Genomic DNA, 26,390 nt, shown 5'->3' on the forward strand with positions numbered 1-26,390 from the left:
TCCCTTCTGGCTTGCAGAGTTTCTGCTGAAAGATCAGCTGTTTACCTTATGGGGATTCCCTTGTATACTATTTTTTGTTTTTCCCTTTTTGCTTTTAATATTTTTTCCTTGTATATAATTTTTGATAGTTTGATTAATATGTGTATTGGCATGTTTCTCCTTGGATTTATCCTTTATGGGACTCTCTGCCCTTCTTGGACTTTATTGACTATTTCCTTTGCCATATTAGGGAAGTTTTCAATTATAATCTCTTCAAATATTTTCTCAGACCCTTCTTTTTCTGTTCTTCTTCTGGGACCCCTATAATTAGAATGTTGGTACATTTAATGTTGTCCCAGAGGTCTCTGAGACTGTCCTCAATTCTTTTCATTCTTTTTTCTTTATTCAGTTCTGCAGTAGTTATTTCCACTATTTTATCTTCCAGGTCACTTATCTGTTCTTCTGCATCAGTTATTCTTCCTCAAGTCTTTTCATTCTTTTTTCTTTATTCTGCTCTGTGGTAGTTATTTCCACTATTTTATTTTCAAGGTCACTTATCCGCCCTTCTGCCTCAGTTATTCTGCTATTGATCCCTTCTAGAGGATTTTCAATTTCATTTATTGTGTTATTCATCATTGTTTGTTTGCTCTTTAGTTCTTCTAGGTCCTTGTTAAATGTTTCTTGTATTTTCTCCATTCTATTTCCAAGATTTTGGATCATCTTTACTATCATTACTCTGAATACTTTTTCAGGTAGACTGCCTATTTCCTCTTCATTTGTTAGGTCTGGTGGGTTTTTACCTTGCTCCTTCATCTGCTGTGTGTTTCTCTGTCTTCTCATTTTGCTTAACTTACTGTGTTTGGGGTCTCCTTTCCACAGGCTGCAGGTCCGTAATTCCCGTTGTTTTTGGTGTCTGCCCCCAGTGGGTAAGGTTGCTTCAGTTGGTAGTGTAAGCCCCCTGGTGGAGGGAACTTGTGCCCATTTTCTGGTGGATGAGGCTGGATCTTGTCTTTCTGGTGGGCAGGACTGCGTCCGGAGGTGTGTTTGGGGGTGTCTGTGACCTTATTATGATTTTAGGCAGCCTCTCTGCTAATGGGTAGGCTTGTGTTCCTATCTTGCTAGTTGTTTGGCATAGGGTATCCAGCACTGGAGCTTGGTGCTTGTTGAGTGGAGCTGGGTCTTAGCATTGAGATGGAGATCTCTGGGAGAGCTTTTGCTGTTTGACATTATGTGGAGCCAGGAGGTCTCTGGTGGACCAATGTCCTGAACTCAGCCCTCCCACCTCAGAGCCACAGGCCTGACATGCAGCAGGAGCACCAAGACCCTGTCAGCCACATGACTTAGAAGAAAAGGGAGAAAAAAAGAAGGAAAGAAAGAAGAAAGGAAGGAAGGAAGAAAGAAAGAAAGAAAGAAAGAAAAGAAAAGAAAGTAAAAGTTATTAAAATTAAAAATTAAAAAATTATTAAAAGTAAACAAATTAGAAATTAATTTCTAAAAAGAAATAAGGAAAGAAAGAAGAGAACAAGCAAACCAAAAAACAAATCCACCAATGATAACAAATGCTAAAAACTATAGAAAAAAAAAAAGCAGACACACAGAACCCTAGGACAAATGGTAAAAGCAAAGCTATACAGACAAAATACACAAAGAAGCATACACATACACACTCACAAAAAGAGAAAAAGGAAAAAATATATATATATCTATGTATTTAAAAAAAAGGAAGAGAGCAACCAAGTCAGTAAACAAATCTACCAATGATAAAAAACTCTAAATACTAAACTAAGATAAACATAAAACAAAAACAAATTAGATGCAGAAAGCAAACCCCAAGCCTACAGTTGCTCCCAAAATCCACCGCTTCAATTTTGGGATGATTCGTTGTCTATTCAGGTATTCCAGAGATGCAGTGTACATCAAATTGATTGTGGATATTTAATCTGCTGCTCCTGAGGCTGCTGGGAGAGATTTCCCTTTCTCTTCTTTGTTCGCACAGCTCCTGGGGTTCAGCTTTGGATTTGGCCCCACTTGCGTGTAGGTCACCTGAGGGCGTCTGTTCTTTGCTCAGACAGGATGGGGTTAAAGGAGCAGCTGATTCGGGGGCTCTGGCTCACTCAGGCTGGAGGGAGGGAGGGGTACGGAATGCGGGGCAAGCCTGCAGCAGCAGAGGCTAACATGACATTGCAACAACCTGAGGCTCGTCGTGTGTTCTCCTCGGGAATGTGTCCCTGTATCATGGGACCCTGGCAGTGGTGGGCTGCACAGGGTCTCAGGAGCGGAGTTGTGGATAGTGACCTGTGCTCGCACACAGGCTTTTTGGTGGCTGCAGCAGCAGCCTTAGCGTTTCATGCCTGTCTCTGGTGTCCGCAGTGATAGCCACGGTTCATGCCCTTCTCTGGAGGTCGTTTAGGTGGTGCTTTGAATCCCCTCTACGCGTGCACCCTGAAACAATGGTCTCTTGATTATTCTGCATGTCCAGACTTTTTCCTGGACTCCCTCCTGGCCATCTGTGGCACACTAGCCCCCTTCAGGCTGTGTTCACGCAGCCAACCCTGGTCCTCTCCCTGGGATCCGACTGAAGCCCGAGCCTCAGCTCCCAGCACCCACCCATCCCGGTGGGTGAGATGACAAACCTCTCGGGCTGGTGAGTGCAATCCTCTGTGCAGGAATCTCTCCGCTTTGCCCTCTGCACCCCTGTTGCTGTGCTCTCCTCCGTGGCTCCAAAGCTTCCCCCGCCTCCCGCCAACCCCCATCTCTGCCAGTGAAGGGGCTTCCTAGTGTGTGGAAACTTTTCCTCCTTCACAGCTCCCTCCCCGAGTTGCAGGTCCCATCCCTATTCTTTTGTCTCTGTTTTTTTCTTGTTTTTTTTTTTTGCCCTACCCAGGTACGTGGGGAATTTCTTGCCTTTTGGGAAGTCTGAGGTCTTCTGCCAGCGTTCAGTAGGTGTTCTGTAGGAGTTGTTCCACATATAGATGTGTTTCTGATGTATTTGTGGGGAGGAAGGTGATCTCCACGTATTACTCCTCTGCCATCTTGAAGGTCTCTCCAAAAGTCAATTTTTGAAAAAATTAATGAAATTGATAAATTTATAGCTAGACTAACCAAGGGAAAAATACATAAATTACCAATATCAAAAATTAAAATGGGTCACCCTTACTGATCCCATGATATTAAAAGATGATAGCAGAATACTTCAAAAAATTCAATGCCCACAAATTTGATAACTTAGACAAAATAGATTAATTTTTTTATAAGACTAAATATTCACTTAAGGAGAAATAGATATGCTGAACAGCCTTATGTCTATTTTAAAAATCGAGTCAATAATATAAAATCTTTTTTAAAAAAAGAAAAGAAAAAGAAAATCACTAGGCTCAGATGGTTTTACTGGCAAATTCAACCAAATATTTAAAAGAAAAATAATACTAATTTCCCACAATATCTTCCAGAAAATAGAAGCTATGGGACACTTCCTGACTAATTTTATGTTAATATTACCATAATACCAAAAACAGATAAAGACATAAGAATAAAAGAAAACTACAGACCAATATCCCTCAGGAACATGGGGGAAAATATCCTGAACAAAATATTATCAATTTAATCCAGCAATAAATAAAAAGGATAATAACGCATGACCAGTAGGGTCATTTCAGGAATGAAAGGCTGATCCAATATTTTCACATCAATCAGTATAATTTATTATACTAACAAAGTTAATAATAACTAGTAGTTAATAATATTCAACACACATTCATAAAAAACAAAACTCTCAGAAAACTAGGAATTGAAGGGAGCTTCCTTTCCCTAATAAAGGGTATATTTGAAAAACCTACAGCTAACGTGATACTTACTGGTTAGGACTAAACACTTTTTCCCCTAAGATCAAGCACAAAGTAACATATCTGATCTTACAAATCCTATTCAACATCATATTGGTCATTCTAGCTGGTGTGACAAAGAAATAAAAGACAAAAAAATAAGAAAATAAGAAATAAAAGAAGACAAAGAAAAAATATGCAGCTTGTAAAGAAAGAAAGAAAATTGCTGTATATATACAGATGAGATCATTGCTTTTGTAGAATATCTACAAATATAATCCTGGAATTAGTAGCGAAAAGGCATTCAAGATTGCAGGATACAAGCTTAATATAGAAAAGGCAATTGTTTTTGATATACCAGCAATAAAAAATTTTACTTTGAAATTAAAATAAGCAATACCACTTACTATAGCATCTCCTCCTTCCCCGCAAAAGTACTTTTCTAACAAAATAAACTGTATACTGAAAACTACAAAACTGTCATGAAAAACATCAAAGGAAATCTAAATAAAGATATTTCAGGTTCATGAATTACAAAAATCAATACTGTTTTGAGGCCAATTCTTCCCAAATTTAGGGTCCTGTTATGCCCTAATAGGACGTTCTACAAGAGATTTTGAAAACAAGTTGGTACTAAAAAGTAGAGTTTTATTTTAATTCTATCAAAGCAGCATTTCATGACTTGAGTTGCAGTTATCTTTATTCTGTCTCTTGTTCCTTTTTAGAATATTGGGGATCTTGAGAATGAACTTAGCATTACCTCTTTTATTATTCTCTATTGTCACCTTGCAAACATGGCTAGGTCAGAGGTATCAGTATCAGCAAATGTGTTTTTCAATTTGGGAAGGATTCAGATGAGTTACCCTCATTAGTTTTTCTTTTTCCACGATTAAGTAGGCTCATTTTGTAAATGTCTCTGGATCAATGTTAAAGTCATCTTGAGGTTGGCTCAAAACAATTCCAGCTACCTCCTAACAAAGTCTTCCACTGCTGACCCTGAATCCAAATATGTTAGAAGCCAATATTTCTTTCTAAGGACTTTATTTTCTATAAAATCACCATAATGCTTCTTAAAATACTGACCTGCTTTAAAAGGTCATTAGATTTCATAATATAATTTGTGAGATGTGTGTGGTCATCCTAAATGCATGTTCCAAACAAAGTTTGCCAGGAATGATTACAACCTTACTTAAGAATATTTTGCCCTTAGGCAGGTTGCCTTCTACTAAAGGATGCCAATTTAATTGATTGATGCCAGGTGATTCTCCAGAAGAAAATGAGTTGTCTTGTTGCTGGGTTAAGCACTCTGGATTTCCTAAAAGGCTCTTGGGATGACTGGTTTTTACTCCTATCAGAAAAGGAAAGTCCTGAAGTTTTGCCCTATCTATCTTTCACTAATGAAAGAATTATGAAAAATACCTCAATATGGAACTCTTTTTGAAAGGAAGCCAGAGTGGAAAAGGTAATAATTTGGTTTCCCTGTACTTTGTTCATCAGTATAAGTGGGCATTTTCACCTGTGGCTATTTCTCTGGGTTACTGTCCAGCACAGAACAGGTACATAGAAAATACTCAATATTATACATATATACATGTGTGTATTGTGTGTGTGTGTATATGTGTGTATATATATACATATACACAACAATGAGAATAAACAAACTACAATTATATGCAATAACAATGGTGAATCTCACAAATACATTGTTGAGTGAAAGAAGTATATACAAATTAATATATACTGTATGATACCATTTCTATAAAGTTAAAAAATAAGTGAAAGTGATTTAGTCTTGAGGGAGGGTAATGATCAGAAGGGTCACCAGAGGGCATTCTCACAAGGGAACAATCAGTTTTCCTAATGTTGCAATTTTTTATCTGAGTTCTGGTTTCATGGATTAGCTCATTTTGTAAAAATTTTTGGAGGTGTATTTTTTTGGTTTGTATTGTACACAGGCTATATTTTAATTTTAAAAAATTACAGAAAGTTCCACCACTTTTAAATCTACCAGTATCATTTGCTAAGCGTAAAAATTATAAAATGCTAAATGCTTTTGTTGGCATTGTGCCAATGAGAAAATTAAGATGATTGTCAGATTATTCACATTTCCTATTTTAGCTTTACTCCGGCAATTACTAACATACACAAGAAACTTAATAAGTGGGAGAATTATTTAGAATACTAAACTTATACATTTATTGATAGTGAAAATTTGGAGGAAAACAACATGAATTAATACAACTGAAGATTTAGTGTGATTTTCTTTTCCTGTTGTGTAAAAACACAAAAACACATGAAAAATTTCTGTAAGTATTATCTCCACGTGAAGACTGGGAGCTCATTTAAAAAAAAAATAAATTGGTGTTTATTCCTAATGTAAAAAAATCACTGAATCTGTTAAACTTAAGCATTACAATTATCAAAAAAAAGTATATTATTGTTTTAGAATCTATGTAAAATGGGGTTTCAAATAAACTATTTCAAATCATACCAAAATTAATTACATTAATGTGTTAAAGTAATGCCCCCTAGCATCATATTATAAGAATTTTAGAATCTTTGGTCTTAAGAACCTGTCTTCAAAACGTTTCTGCAATTTGTCCACTTCTCCCATTTCATAGCTATCAATGTAGTCCAAGCTTCCATAATCTTTCACCTAGATTTTTACTATAGCCTCTACATAGTCTTCCCTATTTCTGTCCCTACCCTCCTGGCATTCTATTCCCAACAAAGTAGCCAGAGTGATTTTGTTAAAACATAAGGATGTCACTGCCCTGATCAAAATTCTCAATGGCATTCCATCTTGCCCAGATTAAAAATCAAAGTACTTGTTATAGCCCTCAAGATCTCATGGTTCTCTCCACACCAGCCACATGGTTGATTTCCTTGCTGTTTCTCTAACCTGTGATACACATTCTTGCCTCAGGGACTTTGCACTTATTGGCCTCACATTACTTGCATGCTCCCTCACTTCCTCCTTGTTTTAAATATACTTTCTCAATGAAGCTTTCCCTTACCATGCCATCTGAAATTTCATAAACATACCCCATTTCATAACTGTCTTTCCAGATTTATTTTTCTCTGTAGTTGTTTCATTATTTAATATAATACATATCTTATTTACATTGTTCATTTCTGTTTCCTCTTCTAGAAAGAAAACTCCAGATAGGAAGGGGCTTTTGTCAGTTTTCTTTATAACTATATCACCAGTGCCTAAGTCCTAGCCCTTAGTAGATATTTGAATGAAATTTAGAGAACATTTGAAAGAATACCTAGGAGTATTTTGTTAAATATAAACACTTTAAGCCATTTTTAACTTTTGAAAAATTATACCCAGAACTTCCAAATACTCAGTGTAAGAAAAAAATAAAAAGAGAACACTTCAAAAAAATACTAGAACTTGGGCTGTGAAGATAGATTTCTAGCATGAGAAAGACCACCAAAAATTAAAGTTACAGACTTCCAGTTTCCATATGTAAGGGGCTTGGAAGTCCATCCTAACAACAAGTAAGAAGTTTGAAAAACATAAAAGTCAATAACTCTTCTTACATTCACCAGAGAAGCGAGATCACAGGGCAAACTGCTAAGTCCTAAATTGGAGAGACAGGCAGACACAGAGAATCACAACTTGAGCAGAAACCAACGTGTAGAAACCCCAGCAGGAACCAATACCAGGATAGGAAAACCTAAACTGTAATTGATGAATTGCTGGAGGCTCAGTGTGGAAAATTCTGAGAGTCAAAAACTCCAGGGGGATCCAGTCGTAAAACCCACACTTTGTGATTTTTAGCTCCAGGCATTCTACCAGGTTCTCACGGTGAATGTCGGAAAGAAATCTACTCATGTTTCTGGGAGGGGGAGGGGAAAAGGAGCCATGCTGAAACACACATGTTTTTCTTAATAAGGCCTGCCCCCAGGAGAAACTGTTTTACCAGAGCCTAACCTGTTGGGGTTTTAGCAGGGCCTAACTGGCCAGCCACCTGGGGGAAGAGCAATGTGTTAGATTGGTTATCCACTTGGATTTTATAATCCTTCCAGGACAATGGCAGAGGTTAAAGTGGAGAAGAAAATCCTAAAGTAATGGCAAAATCTTTGATAATCGGGGTACATAACAGCAAAACGACAAGGAAGGGCAGAAGATCAAATAGCTAAAATGTCAAATACCTCAAATGTGCATGAGTTTTTATACAATGAGGGAGAAATAATAATTTCCAAGCAGTGGTTGAGAAACAAAGAGAAAACGAACCTTACCTCCTGGCTCTAAAGTGTATGGAAAGGTCTGAGACTCAATTTCAGTCAGGCAAAGAGAAATATATATTCTGTGAAGAGCCTGAGAATGAAGGAGGGCTCCTTTATCATGGCAACAGGGTTCATGAGAGCACAGTGTGAAGATGGTGAAGGGGAGGAGCTCTTGGAGGTCACGCAAGGACGTGTTTTATGTTCATAGGTGACCTTGAGTACTGACTGGAAAATGAGGAGGGAATACAGGAATAGGAAGTGCAGACAGTAAAACTGCCTGCAACACTTTCTAAGAAACAGTCTTTATGGTCCCTTAGTGTATGGGGGTATCAGTGGCAAGGTCTCTAAAAGTCTCAGGAAAGACAAATGCTTACTTTTTTAAAGCCTTCTTTATATTTATGGTTGATCTGTTGACCATGACTAGTAAACACGTGTCAGCTTGGGGTGTTTGGGGAATGCATTTTTTCTTGATAGAACAGAACTTGCTGACTTCCAGGCTGAGTTCCAGTGCTTAATTGTGGACATGAGAGAAAGATCTTGACCTCATTCACTGAACTGTTGACCTAATGTCAATAGTCATATACCTTCAGAGTTCTTACTATGTGATTAAAAACAAAACAAACAAACAAACAAAACTCTACCTTTCTTTAAGGGGTTGTAGTTTGGTTTTGTTACTTGTAATCTGAGGCAGTTCTATCTGATGTAACTTCCATGCTCTTTTCAAGAGGAATTAATTGTTCCTCCCTTTATACTTTTTCACTACATTTAATTTCTTTTCACACCTATCTTGTAATAGTGGTACAATGTATTGTTATTTGTCTTCCTCCCACATAGACCAGACATTCTTTGAAGGCAGAGAAGCCATTATATTTACATTTGTGTTCTAAACCTATCTCACAGTATCTCGTCCATGATAAGACGTCAATAGATATGTTGAATAATGGATGAATGGTGAATATACTGGAGACCTATAGTTTTATCTGGCCAAGAATCACTTCTGGGAATTGTCTTTGCTCTCATACATACATGGCCACTGTGAAAGTCTTTCTGGTAAATAAAATATCTTGAGCCCAGGTCACAAAGGACTGATTTAGAAATAGGGTTTTCCATACTACCGTGCCAATCACACTCTTTTTCTGGGCATTTGGAATACAGAATTGAGAGGAAAGAACACGTGGAATCATGGAAGCAGAACCATACTATTGACAGTATCTCAGTGGAAGAACTCATGAATTTTTTTTGCTAAGTACCGGAATCTACTCTAATTCCCATGTCCCCTAATGCTTGGTTGATCAATTTCTTCTTGGCTTCAAAGAGATAATAATGAACACTTTCAAATAATTTCCTTTGTGGCCTAACCTAACCAGAGGGGATCCCTATTTCTCACAACCAAATGAACTTTAGTAATTAGGAAACAATGACATACAGGCTGGATATGGAGGATGGGCACAATTTCAATATCTGGTGGATATTAGGCATGGTAGGTATGAGAGAACATTATGAGGACAAATCTGAAATAAAACATTTTAAGCATTATATCACAAGAGGTGGGGTCAGGTGAAAAGTTTAAAATACAAGCTTAGTTCACATTGTGTAGGGAATTGAATGCAAGTCTCTATTTAACATTACTTCTTAGGAGGGCAGAGCACTCACAACACCCAGTTCTTTGATAGATAAGCAAACCCTTATATGACCCTATAAGCAACTATCACAAAACCAGAGGGCTTGCCAGGGATTAAGCCAGAAATAGAACTCAAAAAATTGAGCTACAAGTCCCACTCTCTAACCACTAACACCATTCCCTTCCTTCAGTACATTTAGTGTGAAATAGTTTTTTGGTTTCTTTGCATGCTTACAGTCAACTGAAGTAGGGTGGAAAAAATTAAAAACAGGTCATGCACTAAAAATGCATTTTTTTCTTCCATTTAAGGACCTTGAAATTAAAAGAATAATTTAAGAAATTTCATGGAAATTAGAAACCCAAAATGTTGTTTTCTACTACCAGCTCTACTTTTTTTTTTTGTCCTGGAGCTCTTAAAAAATAAGTGTAAAAATTTTTTATCTGTACATGAAATTAGAATATGTTTCATCTCTTTGAGAAATGGCATTTTTTTAGAGAAGGACTGTTAATAAGGAGCTATTTTCTTTAGATTCTCTGGTCAGGCAAACTTTGACAAGGCAAGATTATCAAAAAGATGAAACTGACATATTTTAAGTTATATCAGACTATTAATTTATATATTTTTTTATTTTTCCAGAGTAAAGGTAAATTAGAATTTTTACAAGCAGAGAATTCAAAGGTAAAGTCAGTTTGGTGTCTAGAGGTTTAGTAATTCATGAAAGAGCCTCTTTTTTCCCCTTTCATTTCCTGTTTTTGAACTCCTTCCACTAGCACCATTCAAGCAAAGAGTAATACTGTGCTTCAGCACAAATGGCTAAAAGTGACATTAATTATTTTATTTATTTACTTTTTGTTTGTTTGGGCAGTCTGCCTGCAGACAGTGGGACTTGGCAAGCTGCATTGCCTTGCAGATGTGCTAACTTTCAATTTTTTCTGACAAGAGATGATAGTTTTAATAATGCTGACTTAAATTAGACAGGAGATTTGACTCCTGGAACACTAATTGAAAATATTTGTCTGACTCAAGGCTAAGCATTCAAAATAAAATTCTCTGTGGTCATATATTTATCACATTTTGAATACTTAGGTGGAAAACAAGTGATTAAATACATATTTTAGAATTTTAACAAAATACCAACATACCAAAAAAATTCATTTTGGTGTTCAGAAAGATTGTTCTAGTTTAAAATGCTCTTCATTACATATGGCTGCTTTTATTATTAAAATGTGTATCATGTGTCTGTAAATACGTTTATGCTAATACTAAATAGAATCAAGAGTTTTGTTAATAGGAAACTGTAATGAATTCACTTTTTGGAAAATAATGAAGTCATTTCAAACTAAATATTTTCATCCCAAAAGGACTTAGTATAGAACAAAAAGACTTTTGATTGAAAAATAAAGGGTATAAAATGTAAATTTAACAATCATAAATAGTAATATTCAGCAAGTCCTGAACTTGAAAAGGGTCGTTCTAGGGTAGGGCCCTGGATTTCCCAGAGTTCATACCTAGAGTAATTTACTTTGGTGTTTCAAACCCCACATTCTTTTCCCCACCTCAGACCAGATGGGCTTTCAAACCTTTGAATTCCTCTTTCATAATTTCAGCTCTTCATGGTGCTTTGAAATGCATATTTTCCAGAGATAGAGTATTAGTCACAAAGAAAGGAGTCAGTGTTGTTTCACGATCAAATTTTTTCCCCCATATTTAGGTTGTCCCATAATAACTGATCTTTGAAACAACAGAACTGGATTTCTAGATTCATTGCATCCTGGGTGGAATTTTCCATATACCTTTACCTGCTTAGATTCTATAGTTTTTGGTAACAACTTCTACATTGTTAATTTTAGGTCTTACCCATTCGTAAGGATAGATTAAAATTTCAGATTGAATACTTTTTCCATTGAAATGTATAATTTTATAATATTTTCTTCAATGACCATTTTTGACAAGCATTTTCTGAAAATAATAAAATTAGTTTGCCAAGCAGGATATCAAGAAACTGTGAACTTGTTAATGGCAAACACTTGTTTTCCCACTCTTTTTATCTCTAGGATGTAACTCTATGTGTATGGTAAACCCGCAATCAAAATTTGTTGAATGCATAAATAAACAACACATTTTCTTAAAGTACCTATAATTTTTTAAAATAAACATTTTAAAGAATGTAGCATTTGACCATCACTGCTCTGGTTGCTACTGAAAACATAAAAGAATATACATTTTCACAGAACATAAAATTTCAACAAGAAAATCCAAATACCAACGAAATTAATTTTGGTGTTGAAAGAGACTGATTTTAAAATGTTCTTCATTGAATATTGTTTCACAGAACATCAGATTTAAAAAGAATATTGAAGATTTTAAAAATTCAATGGGGCTTCCCTGGTGGCGCAGTGGTTGAGAGTCCGCCTGCCGATGCAGGGGACACGGGTTCGTGCCCCGGTCTGGGAAGATCCCACATGCCGCAGAGCGGCTGGGCCCGTGAGCCATGGCCGCTGAGCCTGCGCGTCTGGAGCCTGTGCTCCGCAACGGGAGAGGCCACAACAGAAAGAGGCCCGCGTACCGCAAAAAAAAAAAAAAAAAAAAAAAATCAATGAACTTATTTTTATAAATGAGGAACTGAGTATAGATTAGTTAATGGTGTTACCTGAATTCAATTATATAACAACATACATTTGTGAAGTTGGTTTAGAATCTAAATCTCTTTAAACCATGTTAGTGAACTTTCTAGAATGGGAAAAATTCTTCCTTTTCATAGAATCTAGCAAAGCAAGTATAAAATTATTTCAGATACACACACACACAAGAAAAATCAATTCCTCTTAATTAAATTGTAATTTCCTAGTGACTGTATGAGAACAAAAACTTTAAAGAAATATAGTTACTTTTAGTTAAATCGTATTTTCCTCATGTCTATAAATCAAACTAGCCAAAGCAAATATGAGAGAGAGAGCACCTTTATTCTTTAATCCCATTAAAAGATAATGATGATACAGGTGGATCCAGCTAGAAATGAATTGTACATGCATGAGTACATATCATGTCTCTCCTACCAGTCTCCAACACAGTTTACAGCTTGTTTTCCATTTCTCAAACAAATATTAGCAAAAGGGATGGGAGAAATCCATGATGTCACAGTACACAGGTTAACTTAAGTTTTTCCTTAAATGTAGTTAGGAAGTACTGACATCAGTTATTAACCTGGAGATGTATTCTGACCTAAAGGAAAAAGATGACCTCAAGTTACACCATTAGAATATAGTAAATCTTTAAAAATATATTCATGTAAATGAGTAGTACTTTTCTGGAAAATATGATTAAAATTCCTCAGATTTGCTTGTGTTATTCAAGAAACTGTACCTCTCTTACCCTGAATCTACAGGGAAAGACTTGACTTTGAATGAGTTCTTTGAATGTCTTATAAACATAGTTTCATTCTGCTTTGTCCCTGAAGGATTAGATGAGATTTAATCATTCTAAGTATTAATTTTCTAATAAAATTTTAAGCTTTTTACCTAAAATTTATTATTTATTTAATATATAATTGTCTATGTGTTTTCAAATCACTGGTAGTATTTTAAAGGGTGTTTGATACAGTTTATCCAGAGTCAGTATTCTCACTCACATTGTTAGCTCCTCATTTAAGTTGCAACTAGTATGTTCTGTCACAAAGTAGTTAATCAAAGTTGTTATGAAATGGGTTTTTTTGTTTTTTTTAGATTATAGAACTTTGGAGATACATAGTGATCTTGTTTTATTATGTTTGAAGCTTAACATAATCAAGATGATTTGATAACCCAAAGTTCTCAAGTCTTCCAGTAGTGACATTATATTTAAATATTCAAAAACAAAGACAAGTACTACAATTTTCCTTGCCCTTATATTTAAATATTCAAAAACAAAGAAAAGTACTACAATTTTCCTTGCAAGTACAATGGAAAGGTAAAACCACTCTCCAGTACCTTTGGAATGGATAGGGGTGGAGTGTGGGTGGGACACTTCCTTCATCTAGTCAGTCCAGTCTTAACCTTTTTTCTGAAGTTTCTTGTATTCTCAGTCCTGTGACTTTCACCCCATCTAGCTTATTTTTCCACACTTGATACTATCTGCTTGTTTGTTATGATCAGCAATTTCCCAAGGAATACTGGGTTTTGCAAATGAAAGGTGAGTAATAGCTATCCTTGTTGTTTTAAAGTTCTGGAACCAGTCTTTGCCTGCCATCATGTTGCTGAGGCCTCCACAGTTTCCTCTTTCAGATGTCAATCCCAGCCCCAATTCTGTACCCAACAGACATCCATGGAAGACCTCCTACCTCATTTCTGTGGATTTATTAAGGAGACCAAATTAACTCTATTTCTAATCTTCTTTGATCTAAATTATGTTCAGGGGGCCTTGCCTTTCAAAGCTAAACTTGATCTTTATTGTTTTTTTTCCTTAAGAAAGGATATGTAATTTTATCAACAAACCTGTAAACTTATGAACCAGAACTTTCCTTATTAGATCATGAATATAGTTAGTTTAATGGGAGGTAGAAAGTTATGGAGAGTTTAAAATAGTCAGCAACTACTAATTTGAGATAGTGGCAAAAATTAAAAGAAAGTAAATGTTAAAAGTAACTAGCATTATAACTTAAGTACATTGAAAGAGCCTGTGGTCCATTAATTTGCATTCTTTCCATACTAAGTCCAAACATTTTCAGAGATACATTTGTTAAACTAGTGCTTAATGATCCCTAGCAAACCTTTCATAATTTTTGATGTATTCTAATGCTTCAAAACTCTTATGTAAAATTTCCTCTAAATTAAAATCTCTTGTTTTATCTTATAGTTGGTGAAAATGAAGAACAATTGATCACCAACATTGATAAAATGGTTCTATAGACCACTTAATCCTTTAGAAATTTGCATTTACTGAGTAGATTAGATTAGAAGTGGGTTTCTGTTAATACTTTTTTTCACATACAGACTGAAAACTTATCATTTAACCAATTACTTTCTTGTCTGTGTTTATAGAATATTCACCTGGTTTATGAATCCTGATGAATTGTGTTTAGGATGATCTGTTTATATATATATATTTGTTTATATTATTACCTGTAGGTAGAAAATTAGAATGCTACTGTATAAGCTATCAACAGTATTAAGAGTTAAACACTAACAAATATTCTACTATGTTATAAACTAAAATGGAAATTCCCCAAGGACTAGAAAATTTTGCTTTTTTTGCTCACTGATGTATCTCAAGCTCCTGGAATAGTGCCCGTTAGAAGTATAAAGTTACCGTTATAAAGTTTCATAAATTTTAATTTATAAAAACTGCTTATAAGTGAAGAGAAAGATCCAATGTCTCAGAGAAACTGAGCGATAGATGCAAGTGGGAACAATTTCCAAATTCAAAATATAGACGATAAATATGTAACACCAGTGTTTATCAAATTTACTTCTAACAGAAGATTTTTAAATGAAAACAATAATGAGTTACTTTTTTTTTTGCCACCGATATGGTAAAGAATCTTAACAGAAACCTGGCCATAAGCCATAGCCACTTTTGCTATATAATGAACTGGGCTCTCTCTTACACAATTGGTGGTAGTTTCCCTATTTTTCACATCTGGAGGACATTTTGGTAATAATATAACAAAAGATTATTAAGTGCTCTTGCCCTTTGACATACAACTTACAGTTTTAAAAGTGCATTTTGATGATATTTTATAAAATTGAAAAAAGAAATAATCATTACTCAATAAAATATGGGTTAAATAAATCCTGACACACTGGAATAATGGAATAATATGCAGTAATTAAAATGTTATTGAAGAAAAATATGCCATGTCTTGAGAAGACATTATTTTGATAAGTTAAAAAATAGGTTAGAACAGTATGTACAACATGTTTCAAAATTTATCTAAAAATAAGTTATAGCTTGAAGCATACACACGAGTAGAAACAGAATTCTAAGGAATACACTAAAAAGTTAATAGTATATAGAGTGTGGTATTATAGGTGATTTTTATTTTATTGTGTGTTTTTTCTATGATAAATAAGTATTGATTTTGTAATCAGTAAACTTGTTATTTTGAGTTTTAGGATAGATGCGGGGCAACTAAATAAAAATACTATCAAAACTGGGTAAAATCTAACGCAGTGCAAAGTGTAAAAGAAAGATCGTGAGCAGTCAAATTATTTTCCTTGACTATAAACTAATAAGGGCTCTTGAATGTCCTACAAAAGAGAAAAGTGAGTTATTTTGTGGCATGAGTTTCATCACAAGGAAAAAAAAATTGTTGTTTCCAAATAAATCGAACATTAGTGGTTGTTAGTGAAAAAAACCTAAGATCCTCAGGTTATTGGAGCACATTATTGGAGTTTATGGAGATGATAAATGTTTTCATTTTAAATCGGCATTTAAAATATTTTCATTTGTTTGAGTAAATGGTAGAATAAAACAAAACCTTTATTCAGATTCCTATCTGTTGAAAAGACGTATTTTGCTAAAATCAAGTTTGTTCATCGTGTTACATTATCCTGACCAAATTTTGCTCTTGTTTCCTTGGAATCCTCCAGTTCCCTTTCTAGGGAAAATAGTTCACCTGAAATATTATAGCTGAGTTACACAGAGGGTGTTCCTCCTACCCCATTTTCAAAGTGACAAGCTAATCACAGCTACTTCTTAAGTAACAGTCATCTGAAAATCTTAAGTTAGCTTTATAATTCTGAAGAATTATTATTGCATCTACGGAGAGTTAATGATCATTTACATGGTGCATAGCACTTAGTAATTTTATATTGTTCGGCTTCTGTGCAGTTCTTGCAATTAGGGAGCATTTATTCTAGTGGGGCGATGTAAACATAGATATAGATATACAGATTACATACACATATTAAGTAAATTATTTTAGATATATTCTGAGGTACACATTTGAATGTTAATATGAATGCATGGAAAACATACTTAGATATTGGAGTCCAGTTCAGCAGAAAGGTCTCCTGAGTACCATGGATTCTGTTCTATTATAAAGTTTCTGAAGAAGCTTGTCAAAAATTTGGAATGACAATACCTTGCTATTCCAGTGGAAAGGTCATTTCATTTCCAGGAAATGCAGCGCATATTGTCATTTTTCCGTATGCTACAATATTTAGTATTATCACACCTAAGGACATTCTGTGGACAGATTTTAAAAAACACAATCACTTTTGCTGAAACTATCCAAAATGTAGAATTTGTCTTTTAGAAAACAATCACCTGTATAATCTCTAAATATTAATCTGATGTGAAACAACCTGGTCTTTTATTTATTTATTTTTATAAATTTATTTATTTATTTAGTTAGTTTTAAATTTTTGGCTGTGTTGGGTGTTTGTTGCTGTGCGCGGGCTTTCTCTAGTTGCAGTGAGCGTGGGCTACTCTTCATTGCGGTTCACGGGCTTCTCATTGTCGTGGCTTCTCTTGTTGCAGAGCATGGGCTCTAGGCGCGCAGGCTTCAGTAGCTGTGGCTTGCGGACTGTAGAGCTCAGACTCAGTAGTTGTGGCGCACGGGCTTACTTGCTCCGCGGCATGTGGGATCTTCCTGGGCCAGGGGTTGAGCCCGTGTCCCTTGCAGTGGCAGGCAGATTCTTAACCACTGTGCCACCAAGGAAGCCCCCAACCTGGTCTTTTAAACCTGTACTTTTCAGGATGAGAAACCTATATGCTTGCTATTTCTGTGTGTGTATGTGTGTCTAAGAGAAAGAGAAGAGAGTTGATTTTGTTGATGTATTTCTAATATATAGATAGGTATAATAACATTTTTTTTGCTTTACCAAAGGCAAATTATTTTATGTAGTTAATCACTCTTTTTTTTTAATATAGCACGTTCTTATTAGTTATCTATTTTATACATATTAGTGTATATATGTCAATCCCAATCTCCCATTTCATCCCACCCCCCCCACAGACACACTTTCCCCCCTTGGTGTCCATATGTTTGCTCTCTACTCTATGTGGAATCTAGAAACATGGTACAGATGAACCGATTTGCAAGGCAGAAATAACATTTTTACCCTGAAAGTGTAAGCTAAATATATCCTTTCTGCATGAGAAGTTTTTTTAAAGATTAAATATTACTTTTTTAAAAATTAAGCAGAATTTCACTTTGGAAATATATACAGATGAAGTAGGTGTGAAATAATGAAATATAATATTCTGAAAAATGGAACTTATAAATACAAAATTATAAACTAAATGTCAAAGACCTTGCTTATGCACACTTTCAGCTCTTTTTCAGATTCATTCTTTTTTATTCTTATTATCTTTACAACATATTATCAGTTACACTGATATTATGCATTTAAATAAATTTTCATTCTCCCTAACTTCAGTGTGCATTTAAGCATACAATTTGAATGATCTTACTAAATATTTTCCAGAAGCCCTTTCTCTAGCTATTCAAAGTTCTCTCAACTCTCCTTATATATTCCTTATAAATACATAAAATTTTTTTAAATGTTTGTGGATTTATTGTACAAAAAATCTATCTGTTTTCTCTATAGTGTGAAACTCTCTCCAGGTTTGCAATACCTGCATTTCACAATTGCAACTCTAGGAAATCACTCTGACAATTGCGAAAGTTGTCTCTGCTCCAGTGAATAAACTTGGGATCAAATATTATTCTGCACACCAGAAACATCCTCAAATTTGTGAGAAAATACAGTAACTGACAATCTAATTATAACATATTTATTTAGTATATAAAGCCCCAAGAGAAAAGGTATTATTTTCCTTGTGTTTTTAAAATTTATCTTCATTTACTTCATTATTATATTTCACTTGCTTTTTTGTTGTCTAAGTTTTGTTTCTAATTGGAAAATCTAGGCTTATTTTTGCATGAGAGATACACAAATTCTGTGCGTTTTTTTCCCAAGATGTTGCATCGCAAACCTGTCTACATTTATTATCACTATTATTTGTCTAAACTTGCTGGTGGTTTTACTATCCTCCAGATATGAATAAGCTGTGGATTTCATCTCTTCAGGAAACCTAAGATATTAGATGAAAAAGCATTAGAATTCATAAAGCAGTTCTGTATTGACAAAGGTTCTGTATGGAATTGAGAGAAAATCCCATTCACATGGCAACAATTCCTACCACTGCTACACTAATTCAAACTCTTAGGACTCGTGTTCCTATTCTGTTCCTACTCCTACTTCTCTTAACACCGCCACCGAGAGGCTACTACTAGTACAACCCTTATTATTGGACCATGACAATAATAAACCCCAAGGGGTGGACATGTTGATGAATAGGAGAAGGCTCTATGAAGAAAACAAAACAACATCTGAAAGGCAGGAAAAATAAAGCTTGAGTTAAAGACGTACTATATTATTATTTAGATTTAAAAAATGAATTTTGCAAAAGAAATCTATACATGCTAAATTAATTTAAGATTTATTGAATACTACAATTTCAATCAAACTTGAACAAAATGATCCTGAAGTTTATCTGGAAGAATAGAAAAGTTGTTTTACTTGAGGAAGTATGATGGAGACTTACTTCACATGCTATTACAATGGAGTGTTTATTCATGCATTCGTGAAATATTTAATGAGCTCCCTACTCAGTGATGGACATTCATGACACAGCAGCAGACAGGGAAAGTTTCTCCCTTCATGAAGCTTGCAATCTGATTGAAAATATCAAAAACAGACTAGTAAACACATAAGTGGACGAAAACTCCTGATTATGATAATTTCTGTGAAGTATCAATATATTGTAGAACCCAAAATAGACAGAATGACCAGGAAATGTCTTTTTGAGGAAGTGATATTTGAGCAGAGACTCCAAGATGAGAATCAGTCAGCGCTTTGCACAGATGAAAGAACAATATTCCTAGTTCAAGGTGCACGACTTAGGCAAGTCCTTTAATTTCTCTGTCCTGTTCTTCACTTGAAAAATGGGGATACTGTAGTATCTACCTTATAGAAGAATTAGGAAAATGAGTTATTCTGTGTCAAGTACATAAAACAGTGCCAGAAATACAGTAAATATTCAATGAATGTTGACAAGCATTTGATAATACCTGAAACTTCAGTAAAAATGAATAGAGATGGACAGAAAATCTAGCCAAAAAGAAATAAGGGTAATAATCATATTTTATATAAAATTTTTTCTCATTAACAATCCAAAAATAAATGGGAGTCATTTAATTTTCTTCATTACACACATTTAAAATCATTCTATTTAAACAATATAAAAGAGTAGACTTAAAGAACTAACAACCAATAACTAATTTCAAATATTGTCAGAATGACTGAATGTGTTTATCTTAAAATCTTGGGGTAATTTGTATTTTTTTTTTTTTTTTTTTTTTTTTTGGCAGTACGCGGGCCTCTCACTGTCGTGGCCTCTGCTCAGCGGCCATGGCCCACGGGCCCAGCCGCTCCGCGGCATGTGGGATCTTCCCGCACCGGGGCACGAACCCGTGTCCCCTGCATCGGCAGGCGGACTCCCAACCACTGCGCTACCAGGGAAGCCCTAATTGGTATTTTTTAAATGAATTTAATGCTTATAAAGATATAGTGGAAACCAAGGAAATCCAGTTATTGGAACATGTAGGCAGGAAATGGGAAATCTGGGTTCCATTATGAAGTTTCCCACGCAGTTTCTCTGCCTACCACCCTGACAATCATTGAGGCTTTCATTTTCTTATACGTAGAAAAAAGCAACAGAAAAAAGAACATTTAAAAACTGGTAACATTTCTGAGTATGAATTTTTGAATACCTCAAATCTGCATTTGTGTCTGAGTTATCAGTAAATGGTTTTTATGATTCTCTAAAAAGAATTATGATATGTACATTTAGGGAAACTATAATAGGCTAATGTTTTCATGGGAGTTGAACAAATAAATGCCAACATGTTACAAGGAATGCTGATATCATTGGAGACTGATTTTGATATTTGCCTTTGAAATTTCTAAAATAATGATAATAATAGGGATATAATAATAATGATAATACTAATGATACATTTCCTCTTCTGTTACATCTGAGAAATCAAAAACACCAAAAGGAAGATACATACAACTTCTATATCATTTGGGATTTCCAAGATTTCCTGGATTTCTAAGGATCCAGAATGAGGCCTTATTGGATCCCCTGTGAAAAATCACATGCCCTTTGCAAGATTTCTGCCAGTCTCACACCCAGAAAAGAGCTCCTTCTTCCCAGTGACAACCTGTATCCAATGATGCAGCCGAAGTGTAAATAACACACTCTCCCAATTCCAAGCAATTCTTAAGGTCCAGCCCAGCTCCAAAGCTCCCTGGATTGCAGTTTAACAACTCTGTTAGCCTGTCTTGCTTTCTTCACTCTTCTCTAGGTGTTTATCTTGAAGGCAGCCTTCAATGAACATTGAAGCAAATCTCTATTTAAATCTGTTTAAATCTCTATTTAAATCTGTTTCCTGGAAACCTTAACCTAAGAGGCCCAATGTAAGAAGTGGTTCAAGGAAGCAGGAACTATAATGGGATATTGGAGTTGAATCATCAGTTGGTCATTTGGCAGGGAGACCCAATTACTGATGGAAGATAAATCATGATTAACCCCTGGTGTCATGTAAATGTGCAATTGTTAAAACTTTCATTTGTGATAAACTGGGATGGGGTACTGATGGAAGCAAATACACTAGCAGATGCAACATCTCAGACACATTGGAAGCTCAAGGGAAATAAGAATTATGAAATTGGATGGCTGCTAATGAAGGTAATTGATGTATGAGAGAAATAAAAGGAAATTTGAAGTATGAGATGATTAGTCACCAAATAAAGTCTATGTACAAAAGCCAGAAGGCCACTTTTGTAGTAAATAAAGTTCTTTCATTTTTTGCAAGTGTATTGCAGAAAAAACTGAGCGTCATGTCCAACACATAATTATAACTGAGTTCTAGAGGAGGTTGAATATTCAACCTGGGAGAGTCTGGTTTACCAACCAGAGCCCTGACTGGAGAAATGTGAGGTCTTGTGACATAGGATGAATATCTCTGACTCAATGTTTCAGAAAATCTTGAATCCTCAGGTTCCTCTGAGCCTTTGGGTGTGTAGAATTTTCTCAGTCTGTTATGTTCTACTCTAGTGTACCTCTTTTATTGAAGATGATGCAGAGATCTCCTCTTTCAAGAAAACACGCACACTGCTTTGCACCATAACATAACTCTTTTGACCCAGTCAGGAAGTGCTGACCCTGCTAAAAGAGGAAAGAGATGATACCCTGTTGAAGTGACTGCAAGACCTTGTACAGTCAGGAGCTCCCATAGTGGAAGGGGTACAATGTAATCAACTTGTCACCAAATGGCTGGTTAGTTTCCTTGAAAGATAATTTTATATTGGAAGTTCAGCATTGACCATGCTTTTGACTGGATATCATCAGTGTTGGTAATTTTATCTGTATTTTTTTCTTTTTGATTTCTTTGCATGGAGTAAGGGGAGGGTTAGGTTTTAGTGTCTGGGTCCTCAGGCTCCAGGACTGTCCAGTTCTTGGTCATTCCCTGAATCCCTGCTGCTCACTCTGGCGGTGGCCAGTTGGCTTCATCCATATCTTCTGCAGCAGCTGCCTTGTCGTCCTCAGGCACCGGTTCTGTGTCAGCTTCAGCTGGCCCATGTTAGTGGGAGCCCACACTATTACACCTATGCATGGCCTCCATTTCTGTTATTGTAGCGCTTCTGTTATTGTGTTCCTTGTGCCAACACTGGGGTAGCCAATCATAGATGTTGGCTTTTGCCAACCGGGCAAGTCATTTGTCTAATTAATTTGGTGTTCCTTTCACTGATATTCTAAAACCACAAGGACTTCTGGGTACTTGTGCTGCTTGCTCCGCAGCCTAGATTTACCGAAGATAATGTTCCTACTCTAAGCCCTATCTAAAACTAGCAGTCTTTTGTATCACCCAGTAAATAGACCAGAACAGCATTCATAAGTGTGAAATATGCTACCTCTAAAACTTTAAGAGGTCTACCAAATGTTATCCTTCCTTTTTAGTGGTGGAAGATGTAAGATGCAGTATATATCTATATTTTACTTTGGAGGACATGTCTAGACGTGAAACAGACAACTGGATCCCTAAAATCTTCACTGAAAGGGCAGGTCCTGAATCTTCGTATGTTTTATCTCCTATCTTCTGTAGCACACTGTGGTCATTTAGTTTAACATGATGTCATCAATATAGGCGACCAGTGTGATATTCAGCAGAATGGTCAGATGGTACAAGATCCTCTGGCTATATTAGGACAGAAGGCAGGAGAGTTAACATATCCCTGGAGCTATTAATATATACTACTTTGTGTCCCAAATGAATTTGAAACGTTTCTAATCCAATATCCTGATAGGGATGGAAAGAATGGATTTACCAGATCAATGACTGCATACCATGTATCTGAAACCATGTTAATCTGCTGTCATAAAAATGTCACATCTTAAGCAGGAGCTGCAGGAGTTGGTGAATTTGTATTCTCCTCCAGGATCTGATTACATCCTTTATGTCTTTAAGGGTGGCTCAAATATCTGCCACCACTTCACCCCACTGCCGTGATGCAGTGTTTTTGTTTTATAATCTTGACTGGGAGAGTGTTAGTTTTGGAGTCTTTGACTTAGCTTTTCCTACTATAATAGCTCTTATACCACAAATACAGATAAAATTACTGTCACTGATGATATCCAATCAAAAGCGTGGTCAGTGCTGAGCCTCTGATATAAAATTATCTTTCAAGGAAACCAACCAGCCACTTGGTGATAAGTTGATAATACTGTACCCCTTCCACTGTGGGAGTGGCAGTGATTCATCTTGACTGTGTTAAGTCATATCCATAGGTATGAGTTTGTCTTTCCTGCCTACATGGTCTCAGCTAGATTATGGAGTGTTTGATCTGCCAACAAAGTATATGTAACATTACAACAGAAATGTAAAAGGAATTCATTTTATAGCAGCAAAGGAAGTATAGCAATGAATGCATAGTAATGGAATCCACTAGTTCTATCATGTTGCATTACTCAGAGGTCGCTGGCTTGAGAGAGTGATGCAGTATAGTCTTTTGAAGTTAACAACTGAGGAACCAACTTGGAGATGCTACTCTGTGTGGATTGAGCACCATCTTTAAAAACTCATTATATACACTAAGTCAACAACTAGTATATAATTCTGTGTCACCTGTAGGTAGAATACTTGGGTATGGAATGGAAACTAAGGGCAAAAGTAGAAATGGTTCCACTTACCATTACCACTCCAATTACCACTTACCATACAGGAACCTACCTGAGAATTTGTGCTTCCTAGCCTAATAACCCTGAGCATTAGGATTAGATACCCTAGTTTCCAGAGAGGCACTGCTTCCAACAAGGTTCACAGCAAAAGTCCGATAAACTAAACTACAGCCCCTGCCATGTCACTTCTGTCTCCTCCTTCTAAGAGACCAGAAGTTAAGAAAAGGGTTACCATTTTGTCCGAGATAAATTGATTCTGCTTATTAAGAGAAGGTAGGGCTGCTGCTATGCAGTGGGGAAGGAAGAATATATTTGACATCAGGCGATCCCCTAGGCTGTCTCTTGGCACCCCTTTGCTCTATTTCCGTTATGAATAGACAAGCATATCAACCATGGCCTAAGAAGGGCATGATGCTAAGGAGATCAGAACTCACAGGGATGAGTGTCTGGATTATGACACCAGGTAAGCCACCTAGTCCAGCAAAATGGGTAATAAAGAAAGAAGAAAATGAATTCCAACCTGAGACAAGGTGCAGCACTGTAGATTTCCCTAATAAAATATACTTAAAGTGTTAAAAGTCCTGGAGGAGCTCTTTCTAGAACTTATATAAAGAGAGCACATTTAAGCTGCTCAAGAGATGGGTTGTAGAAGATGCTATAGTGCATCACATAGGTAACCCCTTTAGGACTGAGACACTCGGTCTCTAAGTTGTGGGGAGTGCGCTCAGCTGAGTGACTGCTTAGAAATTGAACTTTGCTGAGCCACACTAGTGTATATACATGTGTATAAACATTATGCGTATATAAGTCTTAGTATATACTTATGTATTCTGTATTAAATATATTAAAATATGTAAAAATTAAATTTGGAAAAAATAGATTGAAATAGACTAAATGTAGAGTATATCTTATTTATTATTATTTCTTAATGATAAATTTCCTTCTTATATTTTTTTCAGCTTTATTGGAGGTATACTTAATATTTAAAAAATTGCACATGTTTAATATAACCATAACCTCCAAAATAGTTCTTGCGTCCTTTTGTTTTGGGGTGTGTGTGTGTCGGGGGGGCAGTTAGAACACAACATGAGATCTACCCTCTCAACAAGTTAGATGCACAAAACCATGATGGTAACTAAAGGCACTATGTTATCCAGGAGATCTCTAGAACTTATTTATCTCATATAGTTGTAATGTTATACCCATTGAACAACAACTCCCCCTTGCCCTGTTTCCCCAGTTCCTGTCAATCACCATTCTATTCTCTGCTTCTGTAAGTTTGATCATTTCAGATACCTCACATAAGTGGAATCATGCAGTATTTTTCCTTCTATGACTAATTTATTTCACTTACCATAATGTCTTTTAGGTTCACCCATGTTGTCCAAATAGTAGGATATCTTTCTTTTGTTATTGCTGAATTATATTCCATTGTATGTATATATCACATTTTCTTTATTCATCTGTCAATGGACTTTTGTGTTGTTTCTACATCTTGGCTATGGTGAGTAATGCAGCAATGAACATAAGAGGCATCTCTTTGAAATTCTAAGTTGAAGTCCTTTGGATGTATTCTAAGAAGAGAAATTGCTAGATCATATGATAGTTCTATTTTTAATTTTTTGAGGAACCTCCATACTATTTTCCATAGTGGCTAAACAATTTTACATTTTCACCAATAGTGTACAAGAGCTTAAATTTCTCCACATCCTTGCCAACACTTCTTATCATTTTTTTTTCTGATAATAGCCATCCTAACAGGTGTGAGGTGAAATCTCATTGTGGTTTTGATTTGCACCTCTCTAATGATTAGTGATGTTGAGCACCATTTCTATACCTGATGGCTACTGTATATTTTCTTTGAAGAAATGTCCATTCAAGTCCTTTGTCAAATTTTAGATCAGGATATTTGTTTTTTTGCCATTGAGTTGTAGGAAGAGTTCCATATATGTGTTGGGAATTAATTCCTTGTCAGATATACAGTTTGAAAATATTTCCTCCTATTCTGTAGGCTCTTGTTGTTCTTAGTATGATTGCAAACACTCTCAGCAATACCCATTTATTTGGTTATTGGAAATTTGAGGAAAAAAATGTTTATTACTTACAAGTTCTGGAAATTACACGCCACACCTTGTGCCACTTAGGGAGGTCACAGGTAGAGAGAAAGAGAGAGAAAGAGTGTGTAAGCCTGGGGTCTGCTTCTATTTGGGGTCGAGGGTGGGAGCCTAGTGTTTCATGGGTTCTCTATTGATAAATTTAAAATATAAGAATGGGAATTTAAAGCGCAGGAAGAGAAAAAAAATAAAAAGCAGCCCAAATGTCTAGTTCTATAAACCTACCAGTATCTATTAAAGAAAAAAAGAGAGACCTCAGGGGTGTGGTGTTCAGCCTGGCTTTATACTTAGTTTTGTGGCATCAAGTGAACAGGCAAGAAGAGTTACTGACTGGAGGAGGGAGAGGAGGTGGGAGATGGCAGAGCTGAAGGATCGTCAGCAACAGA

At 35.8% G+C, this 26,390-nt stretch overlaps 1 protein-coding gene across 1 annotated transcript in view; it reads right to left on the reverse strand.

Annotated features, from left to right (window-relative positions):
* LOC102985035 (hsc70-interacting protein-like) overlaps positions 1–26,390 on the reverse strand; it is a 101,653-nt gene that overhangs the window by 74,540 nt on the left and 723 nt on the right. Inside the window, 1 exon segment of the mRNA XM_055083902.1 lies at positions 22,201–22,285. Within this exon segment, the coding sequence (XP_054939877.1) occupies positions 22,201–22,285 (85 nt within the window).

This window comes from Physeter macrocephalus, chromosome 4 (genome assembly GCF_002837175.3).
Source record: "Physeter macrocephalus isolate SW-GA chromosome 4, ASM283717v5, whole genome shotgun sequence".
NCBI classification, from domain to species: Eukaryota; Metazoa; Chordata; class Mammalia; order Artiodactyla; family Physeteridae; genus Physeter; species Physeter macrocephalus.